The sequence below is a fragment of the Cebus imitator genome, unplaced genomic scaffold (assembly GCF_001604975.1).
Source record: "Cebus imitator isolate Cc_AM_T3 unplaced genomic scaffold, Cebus_imitator-1.0 Scaffold471, whole genome shotgun sequence".
Lineage (NCBI taxonomy): Eukaryota > Metazoa > Chordata > Mammalia > Primates > Cebidae > Cebus > Cebus imitator.
The window spans coordinates 525,031-550,689 of record NW_016107786.1 but is presented as its reverse complement, the minus strand read 5'-3'; the positions used below and the strand labels follow the sequence as shown (position 1 = coordinate 550,689).

The 25,659-nt window shown below is 37.7% G+C and overlaps 1 protein-coding gene across 6 annotated transcripts in view; it reads right to left on the bottom strand.

Annotated features, from left to right (window-relative positions):
- Positions 1-1,182: 1,182 nt before the first annotated feature.
- GLRA2 (glycine receptor alpha 2) overlaps positions 1,183-25,659 on the bottom strand; it is a 209,636-nt gene continuing 185,159 nt past the window's right edge. For 2 of the 6 annotated variants that reach the window (XM_037732762.1, XM_037732765.1), the window contains exon 10: positions 2,477-2,755. In XM_037732762.1, coding sequence (XP_037588690.1) covers positions 2,477-2,755 — 279 coding nt within the window. Of the gene's footprint in view, positions 2,756-20,593; positions 21,069-25,659 lie in introns of those variants that run through there. The other 4 variants (XM_017512353.2, XM_037732763.1, XM_017512354.2 and 1 more) reach the window with 4 other exon arrangements.

Sequence of the window (25,659 nt, the reverse complement as noted above, 5' to 3'; positions counted from 1 at the left end):
AAGACCTAAAACCATAAAATCCCTAGACAAAAATCTATGCAATACCATTCAGGACATAGCCATGGGCAAAGACTTCATGACTAAAACACCAAAAGCAATAGCAACAAAAGCCAAAATAGAGAAATGGGATGTAAGTAAACTAAAGAGCTTCTGCAGAGCAAAAGAAACTATCATCAGACTTAACAGGCAACCCTCAGAATGGGAGAAAATTTTTGCAATTGCTCCATCTGACAAAGGGCTAATATCCAGAATCTATAAGAACTTTAACAAATTTACAAGAAAAAAACAACCTCATCAAAAAGTGGGCAAAGGATATGAACAGACACTTCTTAAAAGAAGACATTTATGTGGCCAACAAATGTGAAAAAAGCTTATCATCACTGGTTATCAGAGAAATGCAAATCAAAACCACATTGAGATACCATCTCATACCAGTTACAATGGAGAATCATTAAAGTCAGGAAACAGCAGACGCTGGAGAGGATGTGGAGAAATAGGAATGCTTTTACACTGTTGGTGGGAGTGTAAATTAGTTCAACCATTGTGGAAGACAGTGTGGTGATTCCTCAAGGATCTAGAACCAGAAATACCATTTGACCCAGCAATCCCATTCCTGGGTATATATCCAAAGAAGTATAAATCATTCTACTATAAAGACACATGCACACATATGTTTACTGCAGTACTGTTCACAATAGCAAAGACTTGGAACCAACCCAAATGCCCATCAGTGATAGACTGGATAAAGAAAATGTAGTACATATACACCATGGAATACTATGCAGCCATATAAAAGATGAGTTCATGCCTTTTGTAGGGACATGGATGAAGCTGGAAATCATCATTCCCAGCAAACTTAACACAGGGACAGAATACCAAACACTGCATGTTCTCACTCGTAAGTGGTGGTTGAACAATGAGAACACATGGAGACAGGGTGGGGAACCCACACAATAGGCCTGTCAGGGGGTGGGGTGCTAGGGAAGGATAGCATTAGGAGAAGAAACGCCTTATGTAGATGATGGGTAGATGGGTGCAGCAAACCACCAAGGCACATATATACCTATGTAACAAACCTGCACATTCTGCACATGTATCCCAGAACTTAAAGTATAATAACAAAAGTTTTCAAAAAAAAATTACATTTTAATTCAAAAATGAAAGTGAAAGCCTCTAGAGAAGTTTGTGGCACACTTAGCTTTATTGAAATTCAACAAATGCTTTTTAAAATAATCCCTTGTACAGCACATGTAAAATTTAATTATTTCCTTATATTTTTACAGGTTGTCTTTTATCTGAGTAAGCAAAAATACGTTTTTTTTTTTTTCTTACGTAAAACATGTAGCCAGGATTCAAACCACGAAGCTCTGGTACCAAAAAGGCAACGGGTTATGAAAATCACAGTACCATTTTAAAATTCTTTAAGTTAGTTAAGAATATTTAAAACAATGTTCACTTAGATTGACAGTAGAAATCATGGGTCAGTTAACATTAGGACTAGTAGTTACACCTACAATGTGAGCAGAAATGGAAAGTTCAAGCTGACCTGAGCTACACTGTTCAGGACACACCATCTCCACAAATACTGTAGCTGAGTAGCTGCAATGGCTGAGTCACAGTTGGGCGATTAAAGTCACAGGTAAATATAGCCAAAGAAAAAAAATATATATATATATATATGCACACATATATATATAGTACGCTAACTCGGATGTAAAATAAAGTGGGCGTTTATTGTTAAGAGTGTACACTATCAAATTAATTACACAATACACAATTTAAACTTCAAAATTTTATCTTAGAAAGAAAAATAAAATGCACACCTATATGGACAGTAAAGTAGAAATTTTTTTGTCATTGGCGTTTACTTTGTCATTGTTATTTACTGGATAAGTAGAAATAATTTATGATCCACAAAAGGATTTCTCAGGTGAAACACTAATTACAGACATTGTAAAGAACATAGCTAGGGAGGCTTGTTTTTAAAAACGAGGCAGCATTTTCCTGAAAAAGTTTGGTCCTCAACTCACTATAGGCTAGTCACTGTGGTCAGATGGTTAAGCATTTTTGAGGGAGAGGGTGTGTGTGTGTGTGTAGCTAACTTTTCAGTACCATAATTATTTCAAGCCAAACCAAACCAAAAGGACCAAAACGCAGACAGCCCTTAAGAACTTGACCCCACGTTATCATGTCTGATTGATGCACATATCATGTCTGACTGAAAGAACAATGCTAAAGACTATGGAAGGGAATTATGCTCCCGTGATTCTGCAACCCCTTAATTTTGTGCAGTTTTCTTCATTGCCCATATAACTTGTCTTTTTTCATGTAGGTGCCAGGAAACCCACCCCCATGACCTTCCCTCCCCCCTCCCTCAATCTCCTCCTCTGTCAAAGTGATGATATAAAGACAATTTCACTGTGTATTTACAAGCATAACACTGAGGCAAGAAGGTCCCAGGGTCTGTAGGGCACATCTATTTCTTGTGGACATCTTCATGCCGAATGATCTTGTATGTGATCCAGTAAAAGATGTTGAAAATGAGGAAGGCCAATGGGAAGGCAGCTCGAGATATTGTGTCAATCCTTTTTGCGCGGTCCACAAACTTCTTCTTGATAGCATCTGCATCTTTTGGGGGTTGTGGGAGTGGGTTAGCAGGTGTGGCCTTGACAGCTGTTCCATCTTTCACTTGGAGGCAGTGACCCATTCCATAACCACTAAAATTAAAACGACTTTCACGAGTAACGTCTTCTTCCTGACAGAATAAAGACAGAGGAAGCACAGATTGGTTGTCAGTCAAGTTAGGTGGAAGATGCTTAAAATTCTTTAGAAGTAAAAGTATAAATCACAGTTAACTGGTGGTGTGGGAGTCTTTTGGAATAGGGAGTTCTCTTTCAAGTTCAACTTAATTATTCATGGAACAGATACAGTTCATTAACTTTTCAGACTGAGAAATTAAGGGTAAGAATAATGACGTTGTGATCATTTTAAGTAATTAACAAACAGAAAGACTTACAGTGTATTCAGTACTGACTTCCCCAAAATCTAGTTTATTAATCCCTAGATGTGAATAGAGATTTTAAAGCAGTTCTCTAAATCCCAATGTTACACTGTAAATCTCTGAAGAAGACCATTCATTCATTCATTCATTCATTCATTCAGAAAACATGTACTGAGCCTGTGCTGTGTGTCCAAGTAACTTATAGTATTGTGGTTCATGCACAGTGCAGTTCCTCCATTAACATTAGCTTTAATGCTGATGTTACATCTAAGATAAACCCCTCAAATATACACCTGTTCCCCTTCCAGCCCTCTTGTTCATTTCAGTTACATAGCAGAGATTAAATATTCATTAATAATTTTATTTTTCCAGTGTTGATTTTCAAAATTTGGCTAGTGAATCATCTCTACCGTATTTAAATGTGTCATTTTAGCTGATGTCATTTATATTTGTATTGATTATTTCTACATAAATTATATAAAAGTCTGAAAAATTGTGTTCCTTGGTGTAAAGGACAAAAATTATATTTATTCCTTGGTGTAAAGGCCTTAAAAATGTATGGAATCTGGGTGTGCTGTTTGGTCAAAGGAGGGGGTCAAATGATGGGGCTGAAAAGGTGGGATTGAAATGACTTAGCTGTAAACTGCCATCAACTGAATTATCTTCTGTAACCAGATTACTGCCTTCCACAATAATAGCAACTCCTCTGAGTCACCAGAGGCACTGAACTCTTTATCTTGCCAGATAATAATAATGGTTACGTTTCCCAAAAGACAAGGAAACTTGGTGTTAATTTTATTTCATTAATGCTTACTTCATGTCTGTAGTGTCTTCAGCCACACATAAAAGGTATACTAAATGAAGGACTTATAATATGAATGACTGCCTAACCATAGCTCAAATGAATGGTACAGCAAGGACAAATTGTACCTTGTGTACTTAAATGAGTTTTGTAAGTTCAACAGCAGATCTCTGGAGAGGTAAGGAAGGTAAGAAGAACTATTTCAGTTAATTACACTTTATCATGTGCAAAATGGGGAATGAAATAGCATGGAACAGTTTAAAGAGAAGTGCAAGGACTTCAGAATAGGTAGGTTAGATTATAGTATACATGCTCAGATGAGCAGCTGCAGAACCTGGAAAGCAGAACAGATTTGCTTCCATGTGGCTCATTTAGCTAGATTAGTGTAGTACCCAAGTGCCACCTCCTTTTGTGGGAGATACATGCAGCCTGGAAATGAAGAAGAGTATTCAGCAGAGTCTTTGAGGCTTCGATTTATTGACATTGCCCATTGTGATAGAGTATCTCTGGTGAAGCCAGCCCTAAACATGGCTGAACATTGCATTGCAACCTGGCAATGCAATGGAATTTGAGCTGGAGAGATAGCAAGTGTGAATAGTTGCCAAATATTCCATGTCATCCTTCACCATGTAAATTTGATCTCTAGGAAAATCAGTTTAGAAAACAGAAACCTCACTTGCTTGATACATTAGTATATCTCATTAATGAATGTACCTAGTGCTTCCAATAAAAACCATTAATTATAACCTTTATTATTATTATTTTTTGAGTCAGAGTCTCACTCTGTTGCTCAGGCTGGGATGAACTGGCATGATCACAGCTCACTGCAGCCTTGACCTCCCAGGCTCAAGTGATCCTCCTGCCTCAGACTCCTGAGTAGCTGGGACTACAGGTATGAGCCACCATGCCCAGCTAATTTTTTGTTTAACTTTTTGAAGAGATGGGGTTCCACTCTGTTGCTAAGGCTAGTCTTGAACTCCAGGGCTCACATGATTTTCCTGTCTTGACCAAGTTGTAATGTTTAATCAGACCATTATATCACAAAAATCAGACCAAAGCTCCTTAAAAAGTAACTGTAAAAGTACTATTTTATAAAGCCATTTTTCCATACTTTTATTTATATGGGATTGTCCTACACACGTTGGCTAAAGTCATTCTGTCTCATTTCTTAACAAAATATAATAAGGGATTTTTAATTCAACCATTAATTGTTGAGTGTTGCCTGTGTGACAAGCATTGTACTAGGTGCTGGGAGACAATGGATGAAGTTGGACAAGGTCTCTACCTGCATGGAGCTTTCAGAATCTGGTGGAAGGGGCAAAATTAAAGGTATTGTCATCTAGGAAGTCAGCAAACAAAATCCAGCCTAACATCTGAGTACTTCCATGTGCTCAGCTATATAAACTCGATAATGAAGACTTAAATGGGACCCAGATTCAAATATTAAATCTGTGTTCTTTGCCTTAAAATATGAATGATATATTTTATGGATGTAAAAGTTTCAAATAAGTGAAGCTTTTCAAAATGTGGAATAACCAGATATATTAATTATTACAGTCTCATCAGTGTCCTCATAAGTGTCTGAAGACGTATTTAGTACTTAGCAAGAAAAGGAAGCACACATAGGTCATTAGGAGGAGGGGACTTGTTATAGGCATTCTTGGACTTCCCAACTACTACTAATTGATAATTAGATCTCAGCCAGTATGTGAGTAAAGTAAAAATGATGCCAGTTGGTTTAGTAGAGAGATCTGCTCTGGGAATTTGGATATTTCTGTTCTTTGCCTGCTCCAAGGCTTCTGAGCTGTGTTGACCTTAGGCAAGCTACTTATTCTTTCAAGGCCTCAGGGACCTCATGCCAAAAATGTCAAGGCAGCGCTGGATCTGTGTGTTTCAGCTTTGGCTGCTGGGGAACTTTTACAAATACATGTATACCTGCCTCCCCTCCCAGCCCCTTCTAGACCAGTCTCTGGGGATGAGAACTTAGGATCTATAATTTTAAAGATCCAGTGACTCTAATGTAAAATGTTGAAAACCACTGGTCTAGATGAGTTCTGATGTCCATCTCTAAAATGTACAACTTATTCTATATTATTAAGTCTAAAATTACTATTCAAATAGAAACAACCCCTCAAAATACCTTTCTTCTTATCTGCCCAAATTTACTGTGCTGTTTTTTGCCTTTCCATATCTGCAGAATCTTGCAAATTACAGTTCTCACCTCTATAAACCTTCAGAAACTCACGATTAAGCATATAGTTCACTGCCTGAGTAAGATAATATTCTTTCAAATTCAGAAGCCACTAAAGAAATAGAAAGGGTAGGTAGGTAGTAAACTGTTTTTAGCATACATAGCAAGAGGAAACTTAAATATACATGTCCATGTGTCTTTTCAGACTGACTCATTCATTTGATTTCTATAGTCCTTCATCACATACTGTGAATGGACAGCTGAAAAGATTAACTCATTCAATTAACTACCAGAGCTAGAATAGAAGGATGCCAGGTTAGAATCTCATTATATTGTACATTGTCATGCAAACTGTGGGTGCTTAATAAACATTTGCTGAATAATGAATGAAAGGGAATTTAAGAGGGTTTTCCCTGTACTTGAAAATACTTTCCTCATTCATTCAACACTATTTCAAATTATGCTTCTGAGCACAGTTATAGCTAATTAAATCAATTCTTTAAAATTCTCTGCCACATACATCTGGCATCTCTCCCCTTTCTATCTCTCCCCAACTCCCCACCCCCCACCGTCCCTCCCCTATTTCCCCCCAACTGACCCCAGTGTGTAGTGCTCCCTTCCCTGTGTCCATGTGTTCTCATTGTTAAACACCCGCCTATGAGTGAGAACATGCGGTGTTTGATCTTCTGCTCTTCTGTCAGTTTGCTGAGAATAATGGCCAGATGTAGGTGATGGGGAGGAAGGCAGCAAATCACACTGCCACGTGTGTACCTATGCAACAATCTTGCATGTTCTTCACATGTACCCCAAAACTTAAAATGCAATAAAATAAATAAATGGGGAAAAAGAAAAAAAAGAAGAAAAAAAGAGAAAAAGAAAAAAGAAAGAAAAAAAGAAAAATTCTCTGCCACAAAAATAAATCTGTTGTGGGTAAATATTATCCATTTAAGTTTTTATATGCAGGATGTATAAATGCTAGTTTAAGGGTCTTCTTATTTACCATTATGATGCATTCAATGCCTTTTAAATGTAGAACTTTATGATATTCACATCAAAGGAGATGGTTTTGATTCAGAAAACAATTGCAACCAGTATGAATTTTTTGTGTGTTATAATAAATGACTAATTGCTTTTCTAGCAGGTTCAGAATAAATGTTATGCTAATATGACAAGATTCCTATATGAAATGAGCTTGAGTCATGGATAAACTGAAACTAAAATAAAGAACAATCTGTAGGCACAGCTGAGTTGAGCACCTAACTGAGTAGAGTCAGTTAGGTTCTTCCAGTTTAGAAAGAATTAATTTTAGGCATATATTCTCCATTTCTTCTAACTAGCCAGGAACTCAATTAGTTAATTATCAATCATCTTCCATCTTTAGTAGCAGCAATAAACACTTCTAGTTGACCCTCTTTTGTTCTTCACTGATTAAATTCTCTCAGAAAATGAGCCATCCAGTCAAGTTTTCAATTCATGCAATTTTTATATCCCACTTTGATAAGGTCTCCTTAATCCTGTCTGCTGTGTGAAGTGCTGCCATGGCACTATGCAATTTACTTGAAATTTATTATCTAATTTTATCTATTTTATGCATCAGTTTTACTTATTGTAAAATTTTCTCATTCTTATGTTTAGAATAATTCTTGTCTCATTGTGAAATTGGAAAAAAGCCCACCAGAATTGCATTGTAGTGAACTGTCATAAGCAAATGATTTCAATATAATTAAAGAACATGGTACTTACAAACTAAAACATTTTAGCAGTCTATATTCGTAATTTTTCTTTTATTCTTGAGATAGGAGGAAATAAAACAACTCTGAAAAATTGGGATGGGGAAAATATTTCTATCACATCTCTCACCCAGATTTTGTGATTGGACTAAGTCTCCTTTCTGTTGGAACAGGAAATTTCTCAGAATTAAAGGTTGTAGTGAGTCTCACTCAATGCAAGGACATAACAGACTCTCTGGTTCTTCTTAGGAAGCAGTATGTGTTCAAACATGGTGGGTTTTCACTGAAAAAGACTCCCAAGCAAATGATGGTTGAATGATGCTTAATCACAGACCTGGTAACTTCTATTACCTGCATATAAGGGGAATGGCCTTGAGGCATTTTCTTCAACTGTTAGGGCTTCAATTTCCACCTTTGTATCATGGGTACTATGGGAATATACATGAATAATAAATGGATAGCATTCATTGATTAAGAGTCTGTACCATTCACTTAAAACTATCGTCAGTCCTATTACCAAACTGACCCCCCAAGTCATATGGTTCCTGGGAAAACTGAGGCCAAGAAAAGTTATGTGGCTTTCCATAGTTATAGTGCTAATAAATGTTGAAGCTGAAATTCAAATCCAGGTCTGTCTGATTCTAAAAATGATTCCAAAGTCTCTGGTGTTTGATCTGTGTACATTTTTGCTCCTATCAAATCCAAAATGGCTTCCATTAAAGATTATAGATGAAGAATCTGACTGAGCTTTGCAGAACAACAAAGTTGAAGTAAACCAAATATAGCCCCTTGTTGCTTAATGACATGTGCTGAAATGAATTAAAACTGTGAAAGTGTCATTTGGGGCAGATTGTGAAAGGCAATTTTTCCAAAAGGAAAGCATGTCAATGTATTATCTCTTTTTCAGTGCAGCATATTTTTATCATTAATTTTTAAAGAAGGAACTTCCAGGATTTATTTCTTCAGCATGTGCCATTCATTTTTTTTTTTTTTTTTTTTTTTAAGACAGAGTTTTGCTTTCGTCGCCCAGGCTGGAGTGCAGTAGCATGATCTCAGCTCACTGCAACCTCCACCTCCCGGGTTCAAGCGATTGTACTGCCTCAGTCTCCCGAGTAGCTGGGATTACAGGCACCAACCACCATGCCCAGCTAACTTATATATTTTTAGTAGAGATGGGGTTTCACCATTTGGCCAGGCTCGTCTCAAACTCCTGACGTCAGGTGATGCACTCACTTTGGCCTCCCAAAGTGCTGGGATACAGGCATGAGCCATAGTGCCTAGCTTATTTCTAATATTTGTAAATATTTATTGAGTACCTATTATGTGTCAGGTGTGTGGTAGAGATACAATAGTGAACAAGAACACAAAAGTATCTGATTTTTTTTTTGGAATTTACATTCTGGAGGGGGAAACAGTAACAATTAAATAAATTATACATACATATACAAACATGCATATACACACATATACATGCATATATACATATACAGATGTATATACACACAAGATACACATACACACAGATAATGATGGGTGCTTTGAAAAAAGAAAACAGTTGAGGTAACAGACCTAAGATAGGCAAGTGGCAGAGCAGGGAGTGTTTTAGACTGAGTGGTTGGAAAAGGCTTGCAGAGATGCCAGGCTGGGGATCCAGTGCAGAGCCAAATGGATTTGATTCTTACCTTCAAGGAGTTTGCAACCTTGAGATGAAGGCAAGCAATAAAATAATCACATGAATATATAATTACTAACTATGATAAGGAATGTGAAGGAAAATTATAAGATGCTATGAGAGCTTACTAAATGGGGTCCTGGTCTAATATGACAGATAAGAGAAACTTTTCTCCTAGGAAGTGATATTTCATTAGAGGTCTGAAAAATGAGAGGCATTAAAGAGGTGAAGGCAGGGTTTGGTGAAGTCTGAGACAGGAGGGTTTGCTGCAATTAAGGGATGCAATTGAGGCCTGGAATACAGGGGGAATGTGGAGTGAGACAGTGTTTCAGAAATGAACCAGGGGCTACATCATATAGGGCCTTGTAAACCGGTGTTTGATGGAGCTTTATTTTAAGAACCAAGGGGAGCCATTGCTGGCTTTTAATGGGGATTGCATGACATTACTAGATTAGCCTGTTGAAATAAATCACTTTGGTTGCCATGTGGATGACTGGCTAGAGAAGGCAAAAGTGAACCCAGGAAGACTTGTTAGAAAGCTACGGCAGTGGTCCAGATGAGATATAATGATTTGAACTTAATGGGTGGTGGTGTAGGTGGAGAGCACTGTGGCAACTGTAGACATAGAGGGGCAATCAGTAGATCTTAGAGATGGATTGGAAGTTATCAAGGTTAATCTCCAGTTTAAACCACTAGATAGATAATAATGCCATTCAATGAGGAAGAAGACACCAAAAGAGGATCACATTAAGTTGGGGGAAAACAATGTGATTTACATGCACTTGAAACATTCAAATAGATACATAGGGTAAGTGATTGCAATGGACAGTCTATAACTCAGAGAGAGATCTCAGCTGGAGGCATATACTTGGTTATATTTTAATGCATGACTGGTAGCCTTTTAAACCCCAAACTATTTGCAAGACAAAAAAATACTGAAGGTGACTTATGCTAAAATCAGCCATTAGCCAATAGTTAAAATTATTCTTTTATTATTGTACTTTAGGTTCTGGGGTACATGTGCAGATGATGCAGGGTTGTTGCATAGATGCATACATAACCTGGTGATTTTCTGCCTCCATTCCCCCTTCATCTATATCCAGCATTTCTCTCCACCTTATCCCTCCCCACCCACTGCTATCCATCCCCTTAGCCCCTGCCAACTGACTCCAGTGTGTGATTCTCCTCTCCCTGAGTCCACGTGTTCTCATTGTTCGTTACCCATCTATGAGAGAGAACATGCACTGTTTGGTTTTCTGTTTTTCTGTCAGTTTGCTGAGAATGATGGTTTCCAGACTCATCCAAGTCCCTACAAAGGACATGAACTCATCATTTTTTATGGTATGTAGTATTCTACGTTGTATATGTGCCACATTTTCTTTGTCCAGTCTATCATTGATGGGCATTTGGGTTGGTTCCAAATCTTTGCTATCGTGCACAGTGCTGCAATGAACATACATGTGCATGTGTCTTTATAATAGAACAATTTATAGTCAGTTGGAGATATACCCAGTAATGGGATTGCCGGGTCAAGTGGAATTTCTATTTCTAGGTCCTTGAGGAATTGCCACACTGTCTTCCACAATGGTTGAACTAATTTACAGTCTTATCAACAGTCTAAGAGTGTTCCTATTTTTCCATATCCTCCCCAGTATCTGTTGTCTCCAGATTTTTTAATGATTGCCATTCTAACTGGTGTGAGATGGTATCTCAATGTGGTTTTGATTTGCATTTCTCTAATGACAGTGATGATGAGCATTTTTTCATTTGTTTGTTGCCCTCATCTATGTCTTCTTTTGAAAAGTGTCTGTTCATATCCTCTCCCCACTTTTGAATGAGTTGGTTTTTTCTTGTAAATCTGTTTTAGTTCTTTGTAGATTCTGGATATTAGCCCTTTGTCAGATGGGTAGATTGCAAAAATTTTTTCCCATTCTGTTGGTTGTGGTTCACTCTAAAGATTGTTTCTTTTGCTGTACAGAAGCTCTGAAGTTTAATTAAATCCCATTTGTCTATCTTGGCTTTGTTGCCATTGCTTTTGGTGTTTTAGTCATGAAGCCCCTTGCCTATGCCTATGTCCTGAATGGTTTTGCCTAGGTTTTCTTTTAGGTTTTTTATGGTGTTAGGTCTTATGTTTAAGTCTTTAATCCATCTGGGGTTAATTTTAGTGTAAGGTGATAGGAAGGGGTCCAGTTCCTGCTTTCTGCACATTGCTAGCCAGTTTTCCCAACACCATTTATTTATTTCTTTATTTTTATAATTTTTTTATTGCATTTTAGGTTTTGGGGTACATGTGAAGAACATGCAAGATTGCTGCATAGGCACACACGTGGCAGTGTGATCTGCCTTCCTCCCCATCACCTACATCTGGCATTTCTCCCCATGCTATCTCTCCCTAACTCCCCACCCCCCGCTGTCCCTCCCCTATTTCCCCCCAACAAACCCCAGTGTGTAGTGCTCCCCTCCCTGTGTCCATGTGTTCTCATTGTTGAACACCCGCCCCAGCACCATTTATTAAATGGGGAGTCCTTTCCCCATTGCTTGTTTTGTCAGGTTTGTCAAGATTGGATGGTTGTAGATGTGTGGTGTTGCTTCTGAGGCCTCTGTTCTGTTCCATTGGTCTATGTCTCTCTTTTGTTACCAGTACCATGCTGTTTTGATTACTGTAGCCTTGTAGTATAGTTTGAAGTCGGGCAGTGTGATGCCTCTGGCTTTGTTCTTTTTGCTTAGAATTGTTTTGGCTATGCGGGCTCTCTTTTGGTTCCATTTGAAGTTTAAAGTGGTTTTTTCCAGTTCTGTGAAGAATGTCTTTGGTAGCTTGATGGGGATAGCATTAAATTTCATGATATTGACTCTTCTTAACCATGAACATGGAATGTTTTTCCATCTGCTTGTGTCCTCTCTTATTTCCTTGAGCAGTGGTTTGTAGTTCTCCTTGAAGAAGTCTTTTATATCTTTTGTTAGTTGTATTCCTAGGTATTTTATTCTCTTTTTAGCAATTGTGAATGGGAGTTTGCTCTTGATTTGGCTCTCTGTTTGTCTGTTATTGGTATACAGGAATGCTTAAACACAGAAATGAACAAGTACCAGCCACTGCAAAAGCGTACCAAATGGCAAAGACCAATAATGCAATGAAAAAACTGAGTCAAAATTATTCTTTTAAATACTTTTCAAGTTCTTCCAAGATATAGCAATACTTATAAATAATTTTGGATTCAGAATAAATCTTTGCTCTGATGCCGAGAATAAAATGAAGTTATAAGTATCATTCTGCATGTCAGCTAAATATTCCAAAGAAAGCTTTATGGAGTACCCATGGTTTGGGTCATCTGGTGAGATCCCCTATACTCATCCTGCAGGGACCTCTCAAACTGGTCTGTGGATAGCATAGTGGCATGTTGGCAAGGCAAAGAGAAGAGAAGCAGTTCCCACTTCTTTCTCCTCTGCATGCTCCCATATGTCATATAAAAGTTACAGACTGTATTACATTGTGTTTGGCAAAGATAGTCACAACAGTATCTCTCACCCCATATGCTTTTTTAACAATATTATCATTGACACTCTTTCCATTGATACATGGGATCTGTATCCCCTCCACTTGAGTCTGAGTGGGCTTGTGACTCCCTCCTAATCAACAGAATATGGTAGAAGTGACACTAAATAACTTCTAAGGCTAGGTCATAAAAAGTGATGAAGCTCCAATTCTGGTTTCCTGGAACTGATGCCTGGAATCATGAGCCACCATGTCAGCTGTCTGGCTGCCCTGAGACCACCATGCTGTGAAGAACTCAAAGTAGCTCATGGGGAGAAATCAAATGGAAAAGCCCTGGGACTACATGAAGAGAGAATGATGGCTGGCCAACTCCCAGCTGTTCCAGCTCCAGCTACTGTCTGACTGCACCGAAAGGAGAGACCACAAACCACAACTGCCTAGCTGAGATCTTCCCAAATTCTTGACTCACAGAAAGTGTGAGATAATGAACTGTTTATTATTGTTTTAAGCCACCAAGATGTGGATGATTTATTATGCAGTAATAGACAGCTGCACAGATAATTGGTGATGTATCAAAAACTGAAATGTTGTGGCATTATCTTTGGAACCAGGCAGCAGGCAGAAACTGGAAGGACCTCAGGGAGATTGTTAGAAGGCTGGGAGGAGAGAAATGCAATTGCTATTGAAAGCTGGAGGATGGGGAAAAGTTTACCAACTTTGTTTCCTGTGATAACATGGAAAACAAAATATACGTAATCAAACTGATGATCTAGCTAAGGAGATTTCCAGGTAGAGCACTGGGGATACTGCTTCACTTTTAGATGCTAATACCAAACTGAGAGAGGACAAAGAACTGACAAACAGGCTATTCAGTGTTCAAGTAGAAGTTGGAAGAAATGTAAAGGATCCAGAATAAGTCTTTTCAGCCTGCAAAGCATCCTCAAATCAGAACAGGCCTCTGTGAAAAAAACCATATACAGGGTGGGACTATACGATTCTTCGTTAAAACCTGAGAAATATCTAAAGCAGCACCTTATAAGCTCTTTCAGACAGATAATAGGATTTATAAGGATCATAAGAGCATGCCTTACAGATTATTTCCTCTAAACAATAAGCTCCTTTGAATATTAAGAGTGTTGGGCCACACAGCATAACTCATACGGAGCCTAAGATAACAAGGGCTTGTGATTGACAAATAATAATTGTATATATTTATGGAGTATAATGCAATGTTTTGTTGTGGAATAATTAACTCAAGGTAATTAACATATCCATTACTTCACATACTAATCATTTTTTTGTGGTGAGAACATTTGAAATCTACTTTTAGCAATTTTTAAATATACATTATTATTAACTATAGTCACTATGCTATGCAATACATCTCTAAAATTTATTCCTCCTGTCTAACTAAAATAGGGCTTATCTTAAAAATATTTGTGAGTATAGCTTTTGTCTAATGAAGTAGATAATAAATTTATTCATAAGCCCCAACAGTTTTTTTTTGAGACAGGGTCACACTCTGTCACCCAGGCTGGAAGTGCAGTGCCATGATCATGGCTCAGTGCAGCCTCGACTACCCAGGCTCAAGTGATCCTCTGCCTCAGCCTCCCAAGTTTGATGGCTCATGTGCCACCATGCCTGGCTAATTTTTTGTAGATCTCAACTGTATTTCCCAGGTTGATCTCAAACTCCTGGACTCAAGCAGTCCTCCCATCTTGGTCTCCCCAAATGCTGGAAATACAGGCATCAGCCACCATGCCCGGTCCTGCTCTGAACTGTTTTTAAGGAATTGTATATTTAGAGTGAAAACAACAAAGACAGTATAAAGTGAAAGGAGGTCTTTAGACTCCTAATCTTTTAAACACAAGAAATAGACTTAGAAGGTTGCTCAGTTGCAAACAAGTGCCCCTTCTTACAGAAAAAAATGATGATTCAAATAGCAGAATAAGAGTCCAGAGAGCAGACCCAAAAACTAGAGAGGACAACCAAGAAATATATCCTCCAAACAAGGATCTTCCAACATGGACCTTTCTAGGTTTTAGAATTCCTATTAACCAGTGACTGCCATGTGCCTTTTGTTCCCCCTAGTTTTGAATGGAAGAGTCTGTAACAGTTATCCTCTGTATATCTCCATATTGTCTGTTAGATAAGTGGAACAGATACCTTGTCTTTTAGTTCCCAGGTTTCCATAATTAACTGTACTCAAAATGCTTAACCTGAAATGTTTCATTTGACTTACCAGATGAGATCCTGAGTTTTGAGGTACATTGAAATTTTTAAAATATATGTTAATGGACACATAATTGTACATGTTTATGAGAAGCAGTGTGGTATTTTGATACATGTGTACAATGTGTACTGATCAATTGAGGTTAATTAGTATATCAATCACCTCAAACAGTAATCATTTTGTTGTGTTGATAAAACTCAAAATCCTCTCTTCTAGCTCTTTGAAAAAAATATTGTTTACTGTAGTGCTATGCAATACTAAAACTTGTTCTTCTTATGTAGCTGTATTTTTGTATCTGCTAATCAACCTCTCCCTATTCCCTACTCCTTCCTACCCTTCTCTTCCTCTGGCAACCACTAATTCTACTCTCTACTTCTATGAGATCTACTTTTTCAGCTCCCACAAATGAGTGAGAAAATGTAGTATTTCTCTTTCTGTGCCTGACTTATTTTCCTTAACATAATGTCCTCCAGACTCATCCATCTTGCTATGAATGACAGGATTTCATTTTTTAAGATTGAATACTACTCCATTGTGTATGAATACTACATTTGCTTTATCCATTTATCTGTTGATGGGTATGTATGTTGATTTCATGTCTTGCCTTTTGTAAATAGTGCTGCAGTAAATATGGGAGTGCAGATATCTCTTTAACATACTGATTTCCTTTCCTTTGGATATAGACCGAGTATTGGGATTGCTGGATTATATGGCAGCTCTGTTTTTAGCTTTTTGAGCTATACTGTTTTCCATAATGGCTTTATTAATGTATATTCCCACCAACAGTATACAGGAGTCCCCTTTCTTCTGCATCTTTGCTGGCATTTGTTATTTTTTGTCTCTTTGTTAATAGCCATTCTAACTGGGGTGAGATGATATTTCATTGTGGTTTTAATTTGCTTTTCTCTGATGATTAGTGATGTTGAGCATTCTTTCATATACCTATTGGTCATTTGTATGTCTTCTTTTGAGAAGCGTCTATTCATCTATTCAGATACTTTTTACATTTTTAAATTGGATTATTTGGATTTTTTTGCTGTTGAGTTGTTTGACTTTCTTGTATACTTTTGATATTGATCCCTTATTGGATGAAGAGTTTGAAAGTATCTTCTATTCTTCAGGTTGAGCTATACTTCAGTTCAATACCTATAATCAGTGTTTCACCCATGGAAGTCTTTTATAGGTCATTAATTATTTTCCCTTACCCAGAAAAGAAAACACCAATAACAAAAAACAGCTTTCTATTTTACCATTACTGTAGGTGTGCATTTAGTATTGGTGGTTTTGGAAAAGGGAGTGAGCATGTTTTGCATGTGGGAGGGATGTGAATTGCTGTGGGAAGAGGGTGGACTATGGCAGAATGTGTTTGTTAAAGATGGCCACAATGATATATCCCATTCACATGGTTTCTTCATTGTGACTTTGAAGTTGCTCCTATTGAGAGTTAGGGGTCTATGTCCCCTCCCTTTGAATCTGGGCAGGCTTATGTTTGCTTGTAACTAATAGAATTGCAGTGAAGATGACACTGTATGACTTGCAGTGTTAGTTCATAAAAGGCAATGCAGCTCTGCCATATTCACTGGTACAGTTGGGATTGGAGTCTTCAGATACCATATAAAAAATCCAACTACCCTGAGGCTGCTATGCTGTGAGGAAGTCAAGCCACATGGAAAGGCTCTGTGTAGGCACTCTGATTAGCAGTCTTAGTCTTAGAGTTTTCCTAGCGTAGGCACCAGACATGTGAACAAACAAATCTACAGATAACTAATTCCTAGATGTCAAGTAACCATCTGTCTTTGAGTCATCCAAGCTAATACCGCAGACATCTTGTAGCAGAGACTAGTTATCCATACTCTGCCCTTTACAAATTCCTGAGCATAATAAAATGTTGTTTGTTTTGTGCCAATAAGTTTGAGGTGGTTTATTCAGCACAGTAACTGGAACAGGCTATTTGAGTCATCATTGTGCCAAATATTACACTTTCAATAGCTAGTTATCTAAACCTAGAATTCCTGGCATAAAGTAAGATAAATATTACAAATATATGGGATTGAATGTGTCCCTGATTGACCACTGGTTGGCTTTTCAGATTTAAAGTAGGACTAAAAATGCCAATCTAAGTACAGTGTTGGTTGGTAAAAACTGCTTTGTAAGATAGGTAATCTGGCCAGTGGCTCTCTCTGCAATGAGCTGCCTGTATCTTCTCTGAGTCATCTGAGATAGGGCATCACTGCCTAAGGCTCCAACATCCAACCTCATATAGGAATAATATCACTGAAGAACTAGCAGCACTATAATGTAATGTCGTATTGATAGACAATGTAACTTCTGCTTGAAAAATAAACATCTTGACTTCATCTCAGTAATGATGCATAAGCAGGAAACCAGTGTCATACCTGATAACATTCTCAGGGGTACCATTTCAGAGAATCATATTTACTCCCTTCTCTGTTATAATACCAAACATAAGTATGCTTCCTTTCAAAATAAGTATCTGAACCATGTAAAAGCAATAAATTAGTGGATGATTTCCTTGAAATTGGATTCATAACTGAGTAATCTAATGCTCGCTCAAAAAATTCTTGATAAATCCTTATTTGTTGACTGGTGGATTTTTTTTTTTTTTATTTTATAGAAGGATCTTCCAGTTGCTAGTAAACCCAAGCTTACCTAATTCATGATGTAGTCCATATAAAGTGATTTATACTTAACTTTTCTATAATATCTGTATTCTATAGAGTTGAATGTGCTTATAACTGTATACAACTCTAAGACAAAATAAACTTAGAAAAATGATCTCTACAAATAAATACAGGCTTATACATAGGTAAAGATTGTGAATGAATACAAACAAAACCTGACCTGATTGGAAAAGTGAGCCTGTGTCCTATAAAGTAGTTTGATTATTTCAATTTAAAATTATCATTGAGAGGTAGAACTGTGTATAGGAGTATATATAAGAATTAAGCCCAGATAAAGGACTTGATATCTACTTTTTGTTTACTTTCTTAAGTGAAAAAATTGGCAGAAGTATAAAAGGGTGAAATGGCAGAAGTATCTCTTAGATATGGCCAACCCTGCTTCTCTCACCTTGATGCACTGAAAGTTTCTCTGTACCCACGTCTTCCACTTGGAGGGTGTCCACAGTTACACTGATATCATCTGTCAGTTCATTCAATTTACTGACCATCAGCAGTAATGTTGAATAAAGAAGCTCCTATTATAGGGCAGGCACTGGACTTGGCTCTGGAAGCACATGATGATTAAGATCTACTTCTAAACTTTGGACACCTCAGGTTTGTTGTTACTTTTTTTTTGAAGGGGCCATAAATAACTAAATAAAGTATAATAGGCATATCCTTGAGATATGTACAAGGTTTTATTGGGATTCACTTTAGCCTGAAGTCTCCAGAGTTGGTGAAGGTATTGATGGTGACACTGTTGAAACATACAAGACGATGTGCAAATCATCCATGATTCTATTTTTTTTTCCTTTGGCACAATTTGGCCTTTCAGTGTTATCCAGGATTCTCCTGTTTTGAAAAAGACTTTCTAGTTACCTATTGGTTTCAGGAATTAATTTCCATTTTTCTATTATTTTCTTTAATATTCCTTCCTATTCATATTAAAGGATAAGTGCTCAAGGACTCTGGGTTTTGATAGCTGATTTCCACTATTATCTTTGCTCACCAGAGGGTGAGCTCCTGGGGACGTGTCAAAATTAACTCTGTAGCCCTATTCTCTAGTACATTGCCTGATTCCTAATCATTACTCAATAATTGTATTTGGAATGATCCTCTTGATTCTAAGTAAGGACACAGAAAAACAGTGCTCCCTGGAGTAGGGGAGAAGTTGTCTCCTGGAGATATCTCTCTCTTTACCAGTTGTAGTCCTTTTTGCAGCCTCTGGATCAATCTTTTCCCTCAAAGAACTTCTATCCTGTTCCACTCACTGTAAATAGCCTGGATATTGTAGAGGAACAGAGGAAATCACTGGGTTAGAATCTGAAAGACTGGTTGAATTCACATCTTTACCATATCCTAGATGTATGAGCTTGGGACAGTCCCTCAATTTTTTTGCTCTTCAATTTCCTCATCTTTAAAATGAAGAGAGAGAATATTTGGCCATTTTCTGAAGTTTTGGGTATAGGACTATAATGCTGGCTAGTATGTTGCCTTGAGACTAATCTCTAGCTGGTTGATATATTTAAGATTTTTCTTCCCAACCAGGGAGTAGAAACATCCAAATAATGGTCTTATTGTCTTCTTTCTACCCCTGCCCTGAGACCTTCTGACAGAGTCAGCTTTATGAGTCTGCATACTATCCAATCACACAGTGCCTGCTTAGAAGGGTCCTGTGCTTGGCCTAATGGTCTGCTATAGCCATTTTGAAATTCATAATAATTGTTAAACAAGGGATCTACATTTTAATTTTGCACTGTGCCGAACAGATTATGGAGCTGTCCCTGCCTTCTACTTTAGTAGTGGAATAGATGCCTTTGGGCCATTGTTTCCATTTCAAGACTTAATACTTCTCAACAGTTTCTCATCTCCTTAATGACCACTCCCAAGCTCCTTTGTGTGACATTCAAGGACTCCCATGTCCTGCCTTACACTTACTTCTCTCATAGGATTGAATGACCTTTGACTATAAACTGCTACCCTTTATTTAGAATAACTCTCCTCTTTTTACTTGGTAAACTCCTTCGTGTCTTTTAAGATTCCACTCTGCCATTATTCCATTCAGAATGCCTTTTCTTGACCCCTGAGCCTGAGCCATGGGTTCCTCCTTACCTCCTGTAGTACATGTCTCCATAATGAAATCTACTGCATCATATTAAACTCAGCTATTTACATGTCTGCCTCTTTCATGTAACTTTCAAGCACAGAGACCCATTCTGACATATTTTTATATCCCTAGTACCTAGAATAATATGTGGTTGAATCTTCCTACATTGAATGTATATATGTATAAAGTAAAGGCTTCTTAAATGAATCGTAATATGAAAAAGTACTTTGTTATTTGAAAAGTCATTTCCTTATTTATCATATGGCTTATTTTTGCATATTGGATTTATATAAAATTAGGGCAAAGCTAAGCTTAACAATGTCATTCAATAACTGAGGTATTCTATTTTTGAAACACTGTCCATGTTTTTGGACAAGTATTAAGCTTGTGAGTGGCCACATAGTGTGAAAATTAGATTCGCCCTATTAAGAACCTTAGAAGAAAGCGCATACTTCTTTGCAAGGAAAATAAATGGAATAGACGAACATTTTAGAATATAAAAAGACTTTTTTATTTATGTCTCTGTTTACAATTCAAAATGATAAAGCTAGGTAAATGAGAAGTCAGTATGTATTAGATATATTCAAATATTTTACCAAATAAATTAGATATTATTAGTTATCACCCATAGCAAAAGACTAAGGAATATTTGTATAACATTATGGTATTTGAACTCATATTCTATTCATTTGGATTTAGCAAGGAAAGTAAAGTCCCTGTAAATGTATAGTAATTACCAAACATCCATTTTAAGTCTTAAAATTCTAATTAATGGAATATTCTCTTCATAAATCTCTTAAATTAATACCTGCACTGTGGTGCTTTATACCATTTGGCTGTCATTATACAAAATCACCTTCACTGCCTTCATCACATATGTTATTTTTACAAGCCTCTGCATTAAAAAAATGCCACTAGGGCCTCTTATTCATGACAGGTATCATCCCCAGTAATGGGAAAAATGTATAGGCAAGGGAGAACAAACAGAACTTGGTTATGGTATGAGCAGAAATTGTGAAACTGATGATGTCACAGCCTGTAAATGGCTGGGGTGGCGCCATAGGGAGTTGAGTTGGGCTATACTACTCCTAGTTACCACCCAAACCCATTCTTTATTTCTTCTCATAATGGTGGATCTTTCTTTAGTTCAGGGTTGCTTACCTGCAGGAATATTGACATTTGGGGTTAGATAAGTATTTGTTCTTGGGAAGTGAGCTTTGCATTTCAGGATGTTTAGCAGCATACATGGCCTTCACCACTAGATGCCAGTAGCCCCCCTCCCCAGAACTGTGACAGCAAAAATGTCTCCAGACATTACCAAATGTCTCCTGGATAAGTAAATCAACCCTACTTGAGAACACCTGTTTTGGCTGGTCACACACGTGTACGTGGAAAGTCTGAATTTTCTAGCCTCTCCTACACCTATATGGGGCTATGCAACAACATGTCTAGTATCAGAAAATAGAATCGGCTCAAGCTTCAAACCAGAATCGAATCACTTCTTGCCATGTCCAACACTACATGTTGGTCTGAGCCACCTCTTGGTGGCTCATCAGGATAATTCCCACCAGAATTATTGCAATAGTCTTCTACAAGGTCTACTGGCTTCTAGGCCTGTCTTCCCAACAATAATATCTATTCTCAACATAGTAAGTAAAGGGATCCTGTTAAATTTTAAGTAAAATCAGATCATCTTCAGCTCAAAACTCTCCGGTGGTTCTCCTCATAAGTCCTTGTAACATCCCCTTTAAGTCTCAGACCTCAACTCCTGCTGTTCCCCCTCTAGCCCAGGGGTCAGCAAACATCTTCTGTAAAGGGCTAGATAGTAAATTTTTTAGGTTTTGAGGCCATGCAAATTCTGAAGTCTATCCATGTCTTTTCAATATATATTTTGAATCCAATTTTCTACAGTGAAGTATATATCTAAGTCGTCTTTGGACCATACCTCACCTACAGCACCACATTTTAAATGGACTAGAAGTAATTGTTTAAAAATAATTGTTTGGCTTTCTGTTCAAAATCTATCAAGCAGAAATCTTTTCATTTAATATCATCTGTAGCCTTAGAGAGTAGTTTAGAAATTAATAACACAGCTGTGATATTTCAATTCTTCATAAAAGAAGCAATGTCTTGCATATGGAAATTCTTTCCTAGCAGTTTTTGTCAATTCTGCTCTAGCTAGAGTGCTCAAAAGACACACTAAATTCTAAGAAGCATTAGGATGAACATCTTCCATCTTGAATATGAGCTGTTTGATTATTAATATCATTTGCCATCTGTCCAGGCTGCAAAGTGAATGTTGAGACTGGAGGGGACAGGTGATTAGGGTATATACCCACCACTAAACTCAAAACAATAACAATGGCATCAGTGACAAATCACATCAAGCATTCGCTTGTTTATTAACTTGGATGATCCTGACTGGCTAATTCTCTAGACCTTTATCATGCTTCCACTTCTCTCTATATATATTCACATACTTGGTGCCCAAGTGGTTGTTGTATGGGATTATCTGTTGTTTATCTGGCACCATTACTCCTGTAGAAGCATCTGCCTAAGGCTAGGAAGAACTGCATTTCCCAGAATTCTCTTCTGTGTTGGTTCCAGGTTAGGATTTTTCAGTAAAATAAACTTGGAAGATTTGGAAGGTAGAAAGGAAGCAAAGTCTATTACTTTTGGGAATCACTGAGGTCAGACAAGGCTGCTTTGTTAGACAAAGTGTGGCTAGACCTTTCTGTGGACTCCCACTTTATGATCTTACTTTGGTGCCTAGACCTGATGACTTCTCAGATTTTTCTGTGGACACCTGGTTTTCTACTCAGAACTTCATGTTAAGTCCCATCCTTTGACTATGGCCTTTTAGACCTTCATCCTCCCAGTTATTCCCCTACATTCATATAAACCCTAATTTCTATATTAAGCCCTTGATTTTGGTACTACTTTTAGTTTCTTTGTCTTCATGACTATACCCAGATGGATACAGGTATACAGGTACTCCAGAATTTTAACTACAAATCACCATTTTAATGCAAGTAACTATAGTTTTTTAAAAATTAAAAGTGATTATCTTAGTGTACCAAGCATTGGACAGAAACAAGGATAAAGAAGACAAAATCCTGCACTTGAAGTCAGTGTGTGATTAGGGGAGGGGATCTAGAACACATAGACCAGTGATTCTTAACCGGGGTCATTTTTGCCCACAGGGGATATTTGGCAATATCTGGAGACATTTTTGGTTGTTACAACTGGGAGAAGGTATTTTACTGGCATCTAGTGGGTATAGGCCAGGATACTGCTGAACATCCTGCAATGCACCAGACAGCCCCCACCACAAAACATGAATTATCTAGCCTCAAATGTCAACAGCACTAAGGCTGGGAAACCCTGATGTAGACAAATGACTATAATATAATGTGATATCTGCTATGGCAAAGGAATACACAGACCACCAGGTACTATGGAAAAGGTAATGTTATACCAAGAAAATTAAAGGAAAGCTAGATGGCATTTTTTCTTCTATAATAACCTGACAGAATGTACTGCCTCTGCCATTTGGCCATTAGTTGTTATATTTTAACCATCTGGCATCTTAATTGTAGAAGATATGTTACAAAGGACAGAAACTCACTCATGGTAGCTTAAATAAATGGGACTGTCTTTAAGGAATTACTATAAGAAAATTATTGTGAGATAATCTCATAAGTTTCCAAGGATAGGAAAGAAATGCCCTGTAAAGGTGAAAAGCCTGAGCTCTGGAGCAAAACTCTGGTTTCAAATCTTGGTTCTGCCACTAACCATTGTGGGAACTAGGCAAGTCACTTACTACATGCGTCAGTCTGTTTTGTAGTAAAATAGAGATGATATCTCCTTCCTTAGAGGGTTCTTTGAGAGGATTCAGTGAAATAATGTACAGTAAAAGCTTATGTGCCTGGTATATAGTGTACACTTAATAAATGTTAGCATGATGGTATATACAAGGCTACCTAGCCCAGGAGCTCCAATGAGCAAGTCAGGAAGGGAGGTTATTCTCAATTTCTCAGGGATGATACTGTCTCCTATTTCCGCTCTTCTCTTACCAGGTTCCTATAATCATGCATGTTCTAGTCAGGCCACACCAGACTCAACCCTATGGAAAACTGTTCAACTCAAGTCCTCACTATCATCTAATTAGAATATCAGAACCTCTGTTTGAATTCTTGAAAGAGAGAATCTCATTGATATCCCAATTTATAGAATGTTGTCCCTGGGTGTTTGGACAGAAAATGGGGTAGGATTATGACATATAAACAAGACAGATTGAGATTAAGGTTGGGGGCAAGGGAACCCTCCCAGGGTGGTGAATGTTGCTGAAAGCACAACACATGAGGAAGCATAGAAGGAACAAGAATAGAAGGAACAACAAAAGCTGGCCTTGAGAAGAGATGATCTTGGCTGATATGATGAGTGTTTTCAAAAGAGTGAAGGGCTATTTTGAGTTCACTCTTATTTGTATTAATGGCTCCAAAGAAACTAATCAGAGATTATTGCTTGATATTACAGGGATACAGAATTCAACTCTATATCAGGATGAACTTTTAACAACTCTGTGACTAAACATGGAATATACCACCTTGGAATGTAATGAATTCACCATTGCTAGAAATAGTCAAGTATTCAACCATTTGTTGGAAATGTCAAATGGGTTAGGGGACTAAGTGAAAATTTACATATCTTCTATTTATGGAGTCTGTTTGTGTAAATATTGCTAAGAATTCTAAGAGGGAAAACCACATTGAAGGTGCTGACCTAAGTTCAGGAAAGATGTATTTGATAAGCTATATCCTGCTATGGCTCTCTATAATCTCTCAGAAGATTCTAGTCCAGTTTTTTTAATTGTATTTTAGGCTCTGGGGTACATGTGCAGATCATACAGGGTTGTTGTTTAGGTACACACATGGAAATGTGGTTTGCTGCCTCCATCGCCCCATCACCTACATCTGGCATTTCTCCCATGTTATCCCTCCCCGACCTCCCCACATCCCCACTGTCCCTCCCTTGGATCCCCCAACAGACCCCAGTGTGTGATGCTCCCCTCCCTGTGTCCATGTGTTCTCATTGTAACACCCGCCTATGAGTGAGAACATGCAGTGTTTGATTTTCTGTTCTTGTGTCAGTTTGCTGAGAATGATGGTTTCCAGATTCATTCATATCCCTACAAAGGACGTGAACTCATTGCTTTTTTTATGGCTGCATAGTATTCCATGGTGTATATGTGCCACATTTTCCTTGTCCAGTCTATTGTCGATGGGTATTTGGACTGGTTCCAGGTCTTTGCTATTGTAAATAGTGCTGCTATGCACATATGTGTGCATATATCTTTATAATAGAATGATTTATAATACTTTGGGTATATACCCAGTAATGGGATTGCTGGGTCAAATGGAATTTCTATTTCTAGTTCCTTGAGGAAGCCCCACACTGTCTTCCACAATGGTTGAACTAGTTTACACTCCCACCAATAGTGTAAAAGTGTTCCTATTTCTCCACATCCTCTCCAGCATCTGTTGTCTCCAGATTTTTTAATGATCGCCATTCTAACTGGCATGAGATGGTATCTCAATGTGGTTTTGATTTGCATTTCTCTAATGGCCAGTAATGATGACCATTCTTTCATGTTTCTTGGCCCCATATATGTCTTCTTTTGAAAGGTGTCTGTTCGTATCCTTCACCCACGTGTGAATGGTTTTTTTTTTTTTTTTTTTTTTTTTTTTTT